Genomic DNA, 16,666 nt, shown 5'->3' on the forward strand with positions numbered 1-16,666 from the left:
ACTTCAGGTTTATTTGAGAATAAAAACTGAGTTCTACACAGGGGTTATACACCATCTGGCAATCAGACAGAACTTTTGACGAGTGACATGCACTAAGTAGAATATGCTTACTCTTTTTAAAAATTAAAAAAATCACTTCTTAATATATTTGAGAAGAAAAAAACGAGGTCCCGTGTACGTGTACATATTGTACACATTATGTGCACGTAAAAGAATCCTTGACAGTTGGAATTCGATATAAGAGTAGGCCGTAGTGCCGCTGTCCGAGCAAACTTTTCCCTCATAGCACATTGTATGGTGTATGCCCGTCTTCATTAGCCCAGTCGGTGCAGAACAGTAGACATTAAACCCCATTTCAAACACAGAGAAAATGAGTGTGAAATAGGAGTAACGAATTGGATTTTATCACAAAATGCTGAATTAGAAGAAATATTTGATTATGAAACGTGGGATTTCTCCAAGAAAATTTCAATTTGTCAAAAATGGCCGACGGCGGTAAACAACAAAAAGGCGGGACCCAGAGACACAAAAAGACACAGTTCTGTAAACTACCTTGCGAAAATTATAAAATTTTGTGGCAAGTCGTCATTTTTTAATAGTCCATAACTAAGCCCTGTAGTTTTTAAAGCGTTGCTAGCAGCAATTCAGCAGCATTTTTTTATTTGAGCAATTGTAGCAGCTGATAACACTTGTACTTTAAAATTTAGCCAAATCAGCCATTTTAGAAGAAGAAAATATTAAGGAAAGAAGTATTTATTTTATCAATGAAACTATTAGTATTAACTAGAGCAGATCTAGATTAATTAAAGACAAAGAATCGAGGCAGAACTAATGGAATCAGGTTTAAAGAGAAAACTCAGCAGAACCATTCACAACTCAATAATAGTCCTTGAGTTGCATTTAGCGACTGGGCACGATAAAACTAAAAAAAAAAATATAAACCCTAACATTTATATGGAATGCAATTACTGGTTGATATTGCACAACGTTTCGACAAAGTTTTTTTTTATCGCTTAGGCACAATAAAACTCAACAAACATTTATATGGAATGCAATCACCGGTTGTTGTACATAGCGCGATTTATCGATTTAGCACAATAAAACACAACAATCATAAGCACTGTTTACACTTGGCCGTGATAAGCTTGCCGTTCTCGGCACGGTACTGCAGGCCGCAAAAAATTTCAAGTAATTGACTCGTTTGCATTACCCTAAAATAACCGGGCTCGGAACCGTGCCAGGCACGCTAAATCTGGAACTCTTCAAAGAAAAGTTAATTTCAGTTCCTATACAAAGTACTTGGATGAAAAGAATTATGGAGGTTGATTTAGTTTGGGCAGCCATTTTAACAGAAGTGATGACAGAACAGTTACTGTCAAAGTTCGCGGGAAAAAGGTCAAGGTTCATTTGGCGTATGCGCAGTAATTCGTACTGAGAACCGTTCTCAGACTGGATAGGGTTTACACAACGCAAATTCCGACATATTTCTCTTATTACATTAAATTTTGTGCTTGACAACAATAAGAACTGGTCGAAATGTCGTGTTATGTGTATAGCAACCAATGACTGTACTCTTTATAAATGGATTATTGTGTTTCACTGAGAACTCAACAAAAATTTAACACCAGGTGCGATCATATTGTGGCAGGGGACATTAGGTCATTTAACCCCCATCAGGACTAAATTATAATAAAAATTTAGTTCTACTATTGTATGAATGGTTTAGTCATACTTTGTTTAACGGAGATTTATAATGGGCCTTGAGAAACCATTTCTCTTTTTTTGATAATCCCCAACCTCGTGGGTTTTCTCCGGTTCCCCCGGTTTCTCCCCACTGCTAAAGGTCTCTACGCGCAAGTGAATTATAGAAATAAAATTGAACCATATGATAGTCGCGAAATGACCTAGTTTGCATCGGGTGGACGTTAAACCCTATTCCCCTCTCCCTCCCCCTCTCTCTCTCTCTCTCTCTATCTCTCCCTCTCTCTCTCTCTCTCTCTCACACACACATACACACACTTTTAATGGGGTGTAGTTATTTCTTTAAATGGGGTGTAGTTTAAATGGAGTGTAGTCTTCCCTTTAAATGGAGTGTAGTTTTCTTTTTGAATGGAGTGTACTTTTCCCTTTGTATTGACGGTAGCTTTCCTTTAGAATATCAGGTAGTTCCCCCTTTTAATGGATGTTACTTCCCCCTTTGTTTTACGACATTACAGATACCGTATCTTTAGCCATAACTGTAGTCAGTGCAGGAAGGTGAATTTTCCTATCGATCATAAAGATCACGGATATCCGGATATCCGATTATTTATTGGTTGTTGTCAGCAGGAAGAATCCCCGGTAGTATTTAATTAAATTTTCCAAATTATTTAGGTTTCGATTTTCGTTACAATGAAACCGGGGATTAGGTAATATTGATTTGTTATGTTTATCGATTATGAGATTTATTAAACCCAAATATAAAAGCAGTTTAATATAATATTTTGACATAATTAAAGGGGCATCATGGAAAATTAGATAAAGAGCTGACAGTTCATAAAATTGTAACTTGTGTTATATTATTAAAGATACATTATGGGAGATTAGATAAAGAGCTGGCAGTTCACACTATTAAAGTTAAAAACTAGATAATGTAAAGGGAATATGCTGAAAAGTTCAGTCAAATTGATCCATTCTGAATCGAGATATTAGCGATTGAATTTTAGGCCTATCCTCGATCATCATTACTAAAGTCGGTACGATAAAAAAAAACATTGTCTCGGTTATCCATTTTTGAATGTAATCACCCATGAGCGTGAAAATCCGACACATAAGATGACATCGAGAGTTTATTATGGGCTTTTCATGTTAATAAATGTCTAATTAATAGTTTGAATAACATTTCAGGCCTAAAGAAGGACCTGCAATTTGTTGACCAGAATAAAGATTGGGACATATTCAGTTACAACAATAGTGATATTGGGCCTTTAAAGAGGTTTATCTCATCCAAACAGGCAAGGAAAAGGGTGAGGGTATAAAATAAACAGACAACCCCAGGTTTACTGTTTGGACCCGGAGAAAACCCACGAGGTTGGACAGGCGACCCTACTCCTTGTCACGTACAACCGGGGATTCGAAACCACGCCAGTCAACTCAATGACAGGCTTTATGATACAGCGCGCGCACGCTAACCATTCAGCCACCCCCCCCCCCCATCCGATAGTCTAGAGAGTTGATTATGGGCTTGTCATGTGAATAAATGTATAATTAAACATTTATAGAAAAAAAAGACCTTCAATGGGTAGATTCAGTTCTAAATCATTAAGAATCCTACTTTAACTTTTTAGTACATTTGAAAGCCGCGGTGGTTCAGTGAGAAAGACGTTGGTTCTCTAACCTGAGGTCAGTGTTCGATCCCTGCGATGGCCGAGAAAATTCATCGGGGTCCTCCTTGTCCTTTTCTACAGGCGTAGGACCTGGCACGGCACAGCGTATAGTCGTTCTAATGGAAAGACAAACCGAGGTCCCGTGTATACATTGGCGTGCACGTAAAAGATCCCTTGGCAGTTCGGATTCGATATAAGAGTTGGCCGTAGTGCCGCTCTCCGGTTAAAATTTCCCTCATAGCATGCTGTATGGCGAATCCCCGTCTCCATTAGCTTATTCGGAGCAGAACAGTAGGACGTTAAACCCTATTTCATTTTTAGTACATTTAGTATTCACTCTGTATTTATGTCATGCAACACCTTATAATGATGATCGGCATTTGACGTAACCGAGTAATGTGAACTTCTACAAGAATGGCGATGTTAGCTGGAGCTGGAAGCTAAATTTCTAATGACATTATAAATAAATAGCTGAAGTCGTTATAAACTGAATCACGTTCACCGTAGATCTAGTACTGACAGATTACTTCAGGGAGATAAGGAGTTAAACAAGGCCATGTCAAACACAGGCATCCTTGAACAGAAAATCAAAACTAGCTGTTCAAAATGAAATAGAACTAAATAAGGTTTAACATACTACTTTCTTGCACTGGCTGTGCTAATGAAAACGGGCATACACCATACAGTGTGCTATGGGGGAAATTTTACCCGGACAGCGGCGCTACGGCCTACACTTATATCGAATGCAAATGAAATGAAATGAAATGAAATGAAATGGGGTTTAACGTCCTACTGTTCTGCTCTGGTTTGGCCAATGAAGACAGGCATTATACACCATACAGTGTGTGCTATGAGGGAAGTTTTGCCCGGAATACGCCGTTATGTCCTACTCTTATTTCGAATTTCAACTGCCAAGGATCCTTTTACGTGCACGCCAATGAGGAAAATGTTGTAAGTAAAAGTGCCTAGTCCTTCGGATGGTGTTCACGTAAAACAACCCTTGACAGTTGCAATTTGAAATACGTAAAAAAAATCGTCTAGTCCTTCGGATGTCGTGCACGTGCAAGTACAGCAACCCTTAGCAGTTGCAATTCGAAATACAAGTGGATCGTAGCGAATTGCTCTCATGCCGATTTTTATTTACTCGCAAGGTGGAGAAAACAGGGACGTTAAAACCCATTTCATTTCATTTTCCATCACAAATTGAAACACATTAGCACTTTAATTAGACGAAATCAAAAAGGACTATCTCTTTTATTTTTATTTTTTCATACAAGATATACATTTCCTATGCTTGTTTAGCAAAACTCATTTACTAGGATTGCGTAGGAATTTGTTTATGATATATTGGACGCCATAAGACGAATATTCTCTTTATTTCTTACCGGTGATCTCTATGGAAACGATTAGTCATTAATAATATACAAAGAAAGCACTTTCAGCAAGTTCTCCCATAAAATGCGAGTTTACACGAATTCACCCCTGATTTCTCTATGGGTATAAACCGAGAATGATCCTTGCTAAGTAGACAAAGAATGCGCTTTGCACAGATTCTCTCATAAAACGTTGTCTTTATTAGGCCAGTCGGTGCAGAAAAGTGGGACTTTAAACCCCATTTAATTTAAATTTCCGATAAGAGAGAGAGATAGAGAGAGAGAGAGAGAGACAGACAGACAGACAGAGGGACAGAGAGATCATTTCGGGACTAACATATGGTTCAATTTTATGTCAATAATTCGCTTGCGCGTAGGTTTCTTTAGCAGTGGGAGGACATCGGAGGACCCGGAGAAAACCCACGAGGTTGGACAGGCGACCCTACTCCTTGTCACAAATTTCCGATAAACATACGCTAAGTATACCAAAAAAAGGGCGCTTTGAACATATTCTCTGATAAAACGATATCTTCATTATCCCAGTCGGTGCCGAAAAGTAAGACTTTAAACCCCATTTCATTTCAAATCCTAGCAAGGACAGTTGTCTAGTCGTTCGGATGGCACGACAAACCTAGGTCTCGTGTACAAATTTCCCTCATAGCACACTGTATGGCGTATGCCCGTCTTCATTAGCCCAGTTCGGAGCAGAACAGTAGGACGTTAAACGATAAACCCCATTTCATTTCATTTCCAATACTATGAAATTTTAAGATTTTACACGAATTCCAACGTCAAAAACAAATTCATGGGCATAAACCACTTGCAAGATAATTCCACATGCTAAGAATACAAAGACGGTGCTTGTAACAAATCCTCCCGTAAAATGTGATTATTGAACCTTGATTTCGTTATGTATTAGCTTTATAGGATCTATTAAGTGTGGCCATACAATAACTGAGTACATTAGTTAGCTACAGTCATCTCCTGATAAAGTGATCACTGAGAAGTAATCAACTACGACGATCGTTTCTTCCTCCAGGGGGATTTCTTCCTTTAATCATTATCTCCTTTTTACTAGCCAATTATTGATGTCCATTTCCAACCCTTGAAATATTATAGTTCGGTAATCCTCGGTTATTTACGGCACGGAAAATAATTTAATTGAATAATCATTGGTAATTTCCGTATCTACAGCACTGCTTCTATTTTATGGGGTTTTATTTATATCAAGAACCACTCGACAGTTCTCGGGAATCATCGGTTATTTACGGCACTTAAAATAAGATAATTGGAAAATCATCGATGATTTCCGTATGTACAGCACTATTTCGAGTTACTTTTTTATGTGTATTTTTAATAATAACCACTCGACAGTTCTCGGTAATCATCGGTTATTTACGACACTTAAAATAAGATAATTGGAAAATCATCGATGATTTCCGTATCTACAGCACTATTTCGAGTTATTTTTTATATATATATTTTTAATAATAACCACTCGACAGTTCTCGGTAATCATCGGTTATTTACGGCACGGAAAATAATTTAATTGAATAATATTTGGTGATTTCCGTATCCAAAGCACTGCTTCGATTTTATTGGGTATCATCGGTTATTTACGGCACTGAAAATAATTTAATTGGATATTTCAGTATCTACAGTACTATAGTTTTTTTTATATTAAAAACCCCTGGACAGTTCTCGGTAATTTCCGTACACCCGATTTTAATATTATGTCGGTACTGTTTGTAGATGGTCCAGGGGAAAAGGCTTTCAGTGGGTCGAATTCATGCTCAGGTCGGAGCGTAATATCGGGATTTTTCAAGCCGGGCAACTGTGTGCTTAGTTGTTCGGTTATAACATAAATACAATAAAAAAAAACCCGCGGCCCACTGGCGCTGGCGTGTCAAAGAACCATTGACAATTTGTAATCCAATAATTGTAAATGGAAACGTTACTTTCAGCGAACCCCCCCCCCCCCCCCGCCAATCACCACCAACAATTCCTCCCTAGTTTGCATTGAACAAGTAACCATCGAGCTGTGTTGTTGACTTGACAAGACGTTAAACGCCATCCCACCCATCTTGCCCGTGGTCATTTTGTCCCTTGTCAGTGATGCAGGACGGAGAGAGAGTGAGAGATGGAGTTTAACGTCCACTCGACACAAACTAGGTCATTTCGGGACTAACATATTTTATTTACATAATTCGCTTGCGCGTAGGGGTCTTTAGCAGTGGGAGGAAAACGGAGGACCCGGAGAAAACCCACGAGGTTGGACAGGCGACACTACTCCTTGCCACGTACAACCGGGGATTCTGCAGGACGGAGAGCCTGACGAAGACAACTGTCTAGTAGTTCGGATTATCCGAAAAAAACGAGGTAACGTGTACACATTAGCGTACACGCAAAAGATCCCTTGACAGTTGGAATTCGATTTAGAGTAGGCCATAGTACCGCTGTCCTGGCAAAACTTCCCACATATCACACTGTATGGCGTATGCCAGTCTTCATTAGCTCACTTAAAGCAAAACAGTAGGACGTTAAACTCCATTTTATTTCATTTTGGGGCCATTTTGCGTAGTGATACAAAGTAGTGCAGTTTAAAAGAACATTGCTTTATTAGTTCGCATTCCCTACGGAATCCGATAACGGAATATGATTCATATTTTCTTCAAATGATTAATATTTAATAAATAAACATTTTAAAATAGTATTTCAACACAAAAGATAATTGAAGTGTCTTTCAAAAATTTACTGACGTCATGCTGACGTGTAGATAAGGGGAAATGATTCATATTTCCTTCAAATGATTCATATTTAATAAATAAACATTTTAAAATAGTATTTCAACTTAAAAGATAATTGAAGTGTCTTTCAAAAATTTACTGACGTCATGCTGACGTTCAGATCGCTTTTTTTTTCTTTCTTTTTTTTCAAGGGCATACGCCATAGCGGTCACGTGACGATACAGTAAGCAGTTCAAGAGGAAAGATGGGCTTGTGCGCAGACGCCGTTATTTGACTTTCTTGTTAATCTTTCTGTTCGCATATACGGACACAGCTCACCAAATATGTCTACGCCGGCACCCACGAATGTAGGGCGAAAGTTATTTTTAGTCTTTCTCTCCCTTTCCCTTTTCCCCCCTTTTGCATGGCGATTTTTGTTGATTTTTTGGTGTAGAATCGAAGAAAAGGGTTTGAAAATATATTTTCTGCCAGGTTTTCGTGAATATTCACGATTTTGAGGCGGAAGGATACAAGAGTTGAGAGGTTGGTTAGGTTGAAATGTAGGGTCAAAAATTGCATGTTTTCTTGTCTCTACTTCCGGCTTGTGTATCTCAAGTTTTCCATGGTGAACCCCATACGTGCTTTTGGGCAAGAGGTTGCCACATGTTGCTCCATCTGTGGTAGAAAGCGTTCTACCCAACGAAAATTTGGGAAAAAGTTAAGAGCCGGTCTAAGAGACGAGAATTAACATTAAAGTCAATGGGGAAATCATTAGTGATCTGTGGCCATACAGCTCATTGAAGCTAAGTCCATACTGGGATTGGATGATCGAGTCTATAAGTCAATATCAGGGATGAAATTGGAATGGATGACCGAGTCTCTTGAAAAGGTTGAAACTAAGTCCATTGTATTGAATTGAACCGGATGATCGAGTGTACCTGTAATCTGATTTTGACTATTTAACTGCTCATTACAAATGATTTAACGTCCTTATTGAAGAGGCGATGCAAGGGCGATAATTATTAACTACCTTATCACTTTCAATTGATAGGAATTTATTTACATTTAAAAAACAACTCATCCCGAAAGCAAAATAACATAAAGCTTACTGTCAAGAAAAACAATGGCTGACAGATTCACCGATGCAAGATAAATTGGTGAATGTTTGTGCAAATCATTTGATTCAACTGATAAAACTGACTTTCAAAGCCTGTCAACTAGAACAAAAATACAAAAATAATGTGTTCCGTCTTTATCTCAATTTGTATTAATTCACGTTTTCTTTTTACAAAAAAATATAATATAATAAATTAATTTGTCAATTTGATAGGTTTATTGAAACACAATGATCAAATGGTCAAAAACATTTAATAATATGTTTCTTAAAAAGAAAAACTATCACACATTAATGTCGAATGTAAAAATAAACAAGTTTAGTCCAAAGACATTCGTAACTGTCGAATCATTGTACGATTTTCTACACACGAGGTAACTAAATTGACATTTTGGTCAAAGAATTTAAATTCCGTGTTTAATGAAACACAATGATCACATGGTCAAACACATTTGATATGTTTCTTAAAAAGAAAATAGTACACATTAATATCGAATTTGACAAAGCAAGTTTAGTCCAAAGACATTCGTAACTGTCGAATCATTGTACGATTTTCTACACACGAGGTAACTAAATTGAATTTTTTGTGAAAGGATCTAAATTCCGTCTAAAATGAATTGAAATGGGGTTTAACGTTTTACTTTCTGCACCAAAGGGGCCAATCAAAAAGGGCGGTAAATAGAGAGCGAGAGAGAGGGAGAGAGAGAGATGGGGTTTAACGCCCACTCGAACTAGGCCATTTCGGGACTAACGTACGGTTCAATTTTATTTAAATTATTCGCTTGCGGAATGGGTCTTTAGATGTGGGAGAAGACTGGAGCGCCTGGCGTAAACTCTAGTCACGTTCAACTTTCTCCACACCGGTAACTTCTTAGTGAACAGAGGCCATACTCACTGTGGCTCCATGAAATGAAATGAAATGGGGTTTAACGTCCTACTGTTCTGCTCCTATACTGGGCTAATGAATACGGGCATACGCCATACAGTGTGCTATGAGGGAAATTTTGCCCGGGCAGCGGCACTATCGCCTACTCTTATATCGAATTCCAACTGCCAAGGGATCTTTTACCTGCATTCCAATGTATACACGGGACCTCAGTTTTTCGTCTCATCACTGACAAGGGGGATGAACTTTCTCGGCCAATCCAGGGATCGAACACCCGACCTCCAGGCTAGCGAGCCAGCGTCTTACCCACTTAGCCACGTGATCCCCACACTTTGGCTCCAACATATGGATTTCATAAACCAACGGAAAAAAACAGCACGGTTGGGAATTTGTTACGATTTCCCCAAGCCGCTTGCGGGATTACTTGGTGGTAATAAATTTAAATAAAATCGGTTACACGAGAAAGGAGAACAGACACGCGATTGGTGCTTGACGTGATCAGCTTTAAATCGCATAACATATCCAACGCCATCTTGAATCTCGCGAGACCCGGTAATAACTAACGCGATGTATTCTGCTGCCATTATTCAATGTACGGCAATGAAGCGGGATTCATTATGCGGCTTATATTCCGTCTCGAGACTCTAGGGTATATTAATGTTCTAGTCTACAGACGGTCTGGTTTAACGAGACTAAGTATTATTTTTACTCTAGAGGAGACAGGGAAAACGTTAAACTCATTATACTTCATTTATTTACTACTGTTGATACTCCCCTGGGTTATTCTTCAACATACTCGAGGATAATGCATTTAAAGACATGTCTAAATTCTACCTTTAATGCGATTTCTCCGTGGAATGGAGAATTACCTGTCATTAGGCATAAACCAAACTGGGACGCAGACATTAAACAGACATGTCTAAATTCTACCTTTATAGCGATTTCTCCGAGGACTGGAGAATTACCTGACATAAGGCATAAACCAAACTGGGACGCAGACATTAAAAAGACATGTCTAAATTCTACCTTTATAGCGATTTTTCCGAGGACTGGAGAATTACCTGACATAAGGCATAAACCAAACTGGGACGCAGACATTAAAAAGACATGTCTAAATTCTACCTTTATAGCGATTTCTCCGAGGACTGGAGAATTACCTGACATAAGGCATAAACCAAACTGGGACGCAGACATTAAAAAGACATGTCTAAATTCTACCTTTATAGCGATTTCTCCGAGGACTGGAGAATTACCTGACATAAGGCATAAACAAAACTCGGACGCAGATATTAAAAAGAAGACATGTCTAAATTTTTATAACGATTTCTCCTAGGAATGGAGAATTACCTAACATTAGTGCTTCCTGATATAAGCCCCGGGGATCAAAGCCGAGACGGGTGGAACATATTGTACCCCCATCAGGGTGGGATCGGGTGGGGGAGGGGTACAATGTCCAAACCCCACAATGCTTAGCTGCCTAAAACAATTGTAAAACAACACTTTATGAGAAAAGGGTCGTGTGCTTTATCCTTTATTATCAGATGGTGGGATGGGATTGACATTCAAAGCGCGAAATAATGATATAGACATATGTGATATCACAATTAATGCTTTGCATCAATGAAATTGAATCACAATATGATCCTATTAATTCATGATAAAAATTGACATCAAACGGGGTGTTGGATTTTTCTCTTTAAAAATCTCAATGTGTATGTATGCCTACGTAATTTAGAGACGATGGTGGCATCATGCAATGTCAATTATCAAATTTCCTTAACAGAAGCCTGGCAAAACCCCCCCTGCAAAAATTCCTGCCCCACCACCAACGTAACTTTGTTTCTATGGAAATATTATTTAACTGAGTAACTGAGATGTCTCGAGCGGTTCCTGAGAAATGTTCGGGAAACAAATGCTAGTCGGATAGACGGACGGAAGCACATTTCAATACATCCACCATCACCGACTATACCCATACATAACTTAATTGGGTTCAGGCTAAAAAGTAAATACATTTGTGTAGCCTGCCGTTCGTTTCGTTAAGATCCACACTCATAAATCAACTATGCCTTCCACTTCCAGTCCAATAAATTACCCTCAGTGTTCATGCTTTCTCTATAAACTAAGAGCTGCTGTTTCTGAGTGAATGAATGAATGAATGAATGAATAAATAAATGAATGGATGAATGAATGAATGAATGAATGACTTACCTCCACAGTTAAAGATTTTTCTAACAACGGTTGTGGTGAGAATTTGTCGTCGTAGCATATCAGCGACCTGACCTCCTATAGGTACAATAATAGCCATGACTAGATGAGGCAGAGCTGAAAGGGTTCCACTCTGAAAAATTGGAAAATAAACTTTATTATTATTATTCTAGTTTTTTTTTTTTTTTTTTAAATTAAACAATTACACTCTGAAATTTAAACCGAGGCAAGCACTTTAATATACTTAGTTGTCGCATTCACCATTTTGGGCTATATATAACTAATATTGTAGTATTGCATATTTTCATATATAATTTGCATAGATATTCAATTTAAATTACATAGGGTATTGTTTAAAAAGTCTTACGTGTCACCATTAATTATACTTAAACCCATGCTAAAATAACATAAAATAAAGGACTCTTCTAGTGTCTCTTTAATCCGTGGGTTGTACGTGGCAATGAGTAGTGACAAGGAGTAGGGTCGCCTGTCCAACCTCGTGGGTTTTCTCCGGGTCCTACAGTTTCCTCCCACTGCTAAAGACCCCTACGCGCAAGCGAATTGTTGAAATAAAATTGAACCATGTGTTAGTCCCGAAATGACCTAGTTTGTGTCGAGTGGACATTAAACCCAATCTCTCTCTCTCTCTCTCTCTCTCTCTCTCTCTCTCTCTCTCTCTCTCGCGTCAACATTCTTATATAACAGAGTTCAGCTGCTATCTATCAACGTCAGCAAAAAAATGTTACTTTAGTTTTAAAATAAAATATGCAATTTAAATCTTATTCATTAAATACGTATGCAAATTATATATGAACATATACACTGCTACAATACACAGGACACGATTATATGGAATAATAATAATAGTAGTAGTAATAATACAGTTAAGGTTTTTTATTTAATAAGAGACGTTTTGACTAGGGTTCTCTCTCCCAAGTCTTTATCTAGCAAAATGCTGTTTGTTGAAATGAAATGAAATGGAATGGGGTTTAACGCCTTGCTATTTTTTTGCGTCACTTGAATGTGTCTTGGTTAATTTGCTTGGAAATAAAGTGAATGAATTTGTCGACATAACTATAAAAACCACTTCACGTCAAATCAACATGTCACATGTCGACCTTGACCTCCTTGGCCTTATCAAATACAGGAAATGATAGCCACGGTTGCCAGGTCGTTAGAAATAAAAACTAATTTTCTTTTTTTTTGGTAACAATATTGGATGTATGTTTGATGCTGTTTTTACGGTATCCTTTTAGTAACAAGAGTTTGGCAAAACTCAGCATATCAATAATTTTGAGAAAAAATTAAGCGAATTATTGAAATAAAAAACAAAAAACAAGTGTTACTCCCAAAATGACCTAGTTTGTTTCGAGCGGACTTCAATCTTCATTTTTCTCTCTATTTTTATATATATTGTATTGACCTAGTCTTTGTAGAAAGGTTAACCCCTATTCCAAGGCATATCTTTTTAGTCGGTACGATATAAAAACGACCTGCTAATCAAGACTAGTATTAAAAGTCTTTGATTGGTGTTTAATTAACTGACCACCAGACTGACAGGTCTTAAATGGCCGACATGATAAAGACCTTATCATAATATAAGAAAAAGTCAGACATCTTAAATAACGGTCCCCGGAAAAAAAACCACTCGTATTTGACGAGCAGTGTCCATACTTAGACAGGGTTCAGACAAACGACAAAATGGCGATGCTAGTCTTTGCGACTTTATTAAAGAATGGGTTACAAAACATAATGTTAAAGTATATGGTCGTATTTCTCGTTAACTAAACACTGAAAATATACTGTCTATTTCTCGTTACCTAAACACTGAAAATATACTGTCTATTTCTCGTTACCTAAACACTGAAAATATCCTGTCTTTTTCTCGTAACCTAAACACTGAAAATATACTGTCTATTTCTCGTAACCTAAACACTGAAAATATACTGTCTATTTCTCGTTACCTAAACACTGAAAATATACTGTCTATTTCTCGTTACCTAAACACTGAAAATATCCTGTCTTTTTCTCGTAACCTAAACACTGAAAATATACTGTCTATTTCTCGTAACCTAAACACTGAAAATATCCTGTCTTTTTCTCGTAACCTAAACACTGAAAATATACTGTCTACTTGTAACCTAAACACTGAAAATACAACTGTCTATTTCTCGTAACCTAAACACTGAAAATATCCTGTCTTTTTCTCGTAACCTAAACACTGAAAATATCCTGTCTTTTTCTCGTAACCTAAACACTGAAAATATACTGTCTATTTCTCGTAACCTAAACACTGAAAATATACTGTCTACTTGTAACCTAAACACTGAAAATACAACTGTCTATTTCTCGTTACCTAAACACTGAAAATATCCTGTCTATTTCTCGTAACCTAAACACTGAAAATACAACTGTCTATTTCTCGTAACCTTAACACTGAAAATATACTGTCTATTTCTCGTAACCTAAAGCACTGGAAATACACTGTCTATGTGTCGTAACCTAAGCACTGAAAATATACTGTCTATTTCTCGTAACCTAAACACTGAGAATATACTGTCTTTTTCTCGTAACCTAAACACTGAAAATATCCTGTCTTTTTCTCGTAACCTAAACACTGAAAATATCCTGTCTTTTTCTCGTAACCTAAACACTGAAAATACACTGTCTATGTGTCGTAACCTAAGCACTGAAAATATACTGTCTATTTCTCGTAACCTAAACACTGAGAATATACTGTTTTTCTCGTAACCTAAACACTGAAAATATCCTGTCTTTTTCTCGTAACCTAAACACTGAAAATATCCTGTCTTTTTCTCGTAACCTAAACACTGAAAATATCCTGTCTTTTTCTCGTAACCTAAACACTGAAAATATCCTGTCTTTTTCTCGTAACCTAAACACTGAAAATATACTGTCTATTTCTCGTAACCTAAACACTGAAAATACAACTGTCTATTTCTCGTAACCTAAACACTGAAAATATACTGTCTATTTCTCGTAACCTAAACACTGAAAATACAACTGTCTATTTCTCGTAAACTAAACACTGAAAATATACTGTCTATTTCTCGTAACCTAAACACTGAAAATACAACTGTCTATTTCTCGTTACCTAAACACTGAAAATATCCTGTCTATTTCTCGTAACCTAAACACTGAAAATACAACTGTCTATTTCTCGTTACCTAAACACTGAAAATATCCTGTCTATTTCTTGTAACCTAAAGCACTGGAAATACACTGTCTATGTGTCGTAACCTAAGCACTGAAAATACTACTGGTCTATTTCTCGTAAACTAAAGCACTGTCTATTTCTCGTAACCTATTTCTGCGCCATTGCCGTACTCACTGCAGACTGGGATAGATACGATAACTAATTATGCATGGGTAATGCCAATAATCCATTCATTTTAATGGTAAAAGATATTGATACCCGATGGGGGGGGGGGGGTCTCGTCGTTCGAGAAAATGGGACAAAAAAAGCCCAGAGACCCCGTTTTTTCCATTGGCAGCACGTTAAAGACCCCTTGACAGTTTGTATAACCGAGTTTGGTAAAACAGATGGGTTTGAAAGTTGAAAATCGACGGAGAATAAACAGAAACGCCCCTTTTCGATCAAAACCTACACTCGTGTCCATTTTCGTTACCCTGGACACACGTTAAACCCCATTTAATTTGTGAATGAGAAAGTGCTTACCTTAGAAACTTCAAACTGGAAAACTTTAAGGAAATAAGTCGGTTGGCTGATAATGAGAAGATAAAAGGTCCAACTACGACAGAAATTAGCCACCATGATAGCATAAACTGGCATTGATGTGAAGAATTTCAACCAGGGTGTTTTTACATTCTGAAAATAGTAAACACAGCGAGATTACATTCTGAAATTAGTTAACACAAGATTACATTCTGAAAATAGTTTAACACAGCGAGATTACATTCTGAAAATAGTTAACACAGGATTACATTCTGAAAATAATTAACACAAGAGGATTACATTCAGAGTTAACACAAGCTCTTGCCATGCAAGATACGCCCACAAGGACAGAGAACAAGCTGAAAAAGCATACAATAATCCTGGATGTTGCGGTCCGATTAAGTTTCATCAAATTCTGAAACAAATTGTGACCTCTAGAGTGTCCACAAGCTAATGCCACGATTTTTGTACAATCTGGGGCCATGATGGTACGGTACGATACATACCAATGTCGAAAGGAACCGAGATCTTTGGGATATAAACCTATATTTCAAGTTTCGTCAAAATCGGATAAACATTTCTAACTCTAGAGTGTCCACAAACAAAATGTGAACCGATAGACGACCGGGCGGACAAGGGCGGCGACAATATATACGTTCTCATGAAAATGTGCGCATATAACAAGAAGATTACAATCTAAAACGTACACATAATTCACAATTCGTTTCGTTTTATGATGCATGTGTATAAAATTGTAAAATAAAGTTATATGGGAAAATGTATAATACGAAACGAAAATGTATAATACGAAACGAAACACGGCTATTACTAATTAATCGAAATGCACGACTTCGGAATCGTCTCGTTTTTATGTAATTGTACAATAAAATTATTTGAGGAAATAAATAAAACAAAATGAAACAATTATATAAATGCATGATTTCAATTTCTTTTCGTTTTATGATGAGCAGGAGAAAGATACGAAACGGAATAAGAATCAACTGTGTCAATAAAATACTGCGGTAACGTTAAATGTTGTTAAAAACAAATTGTTAAATATATTTCTTTGCCCCTCCAAGTTCCAAGTTAAAAATAAAACAGAAGAAAAAATTGGAGAAATAATTGTTAAATATATTTATTTGCGCCTCCAAGTTTCAATAAAAAATAAAACAGAAGAAAAAAAATGGAGAAATAAATCTTTAAAATCTTATATCTTAAAACAAGCAAGTAAATCATAAGAGACAATAAATAATTCCAGAATTGAAAAAATATATATATATATGAAAATTATCAGACT

At 37.0% G+C, this 16,666-nt stretch overlaps 1 protein-coding gene across 1 annotated transcript in view; it reads right to left on the reverse strand.

Annotated features, from left to right (window-relative positions):
- LOC126824026 (vesicular glutamate transporter 2) overlaps positions 1–16,666 on the reverse strand; it is a 121,564-nt gene that overhangs the window by 19,374 nt on the left and 85,524 nt on the right. Inside the window, exons 8-9 of the mRNA XM_050553129.2 lie at positions 15,373–15,522; positions 11,676–11,805 (exon numbers count right to left, since the gene is read on the reverse strand). Of these exons, the coding sequence (XP_050409086.2) occupies positions 11,676–11,805; positions 15,373–15,522 (280 nt within the window). The remainder of the gene's footprint in view (positions 1–11,675; positions 11,806–15,372; positions 15,523–16,666) is intronic.

Source organism: Patella vulgata, chromosome 6 (assembly GCF_932274485.2).
Source record: "Patella vulgata chromosome 6, xgPatVulg1.2, whole genome shotgun sequence".
Classification (NCBI taxonomy): domain Eukaryota; kingdom Metazoa; phylum Mollusca; class Gastropoda; family Patellidae; genus Patella; species Patella vulgata.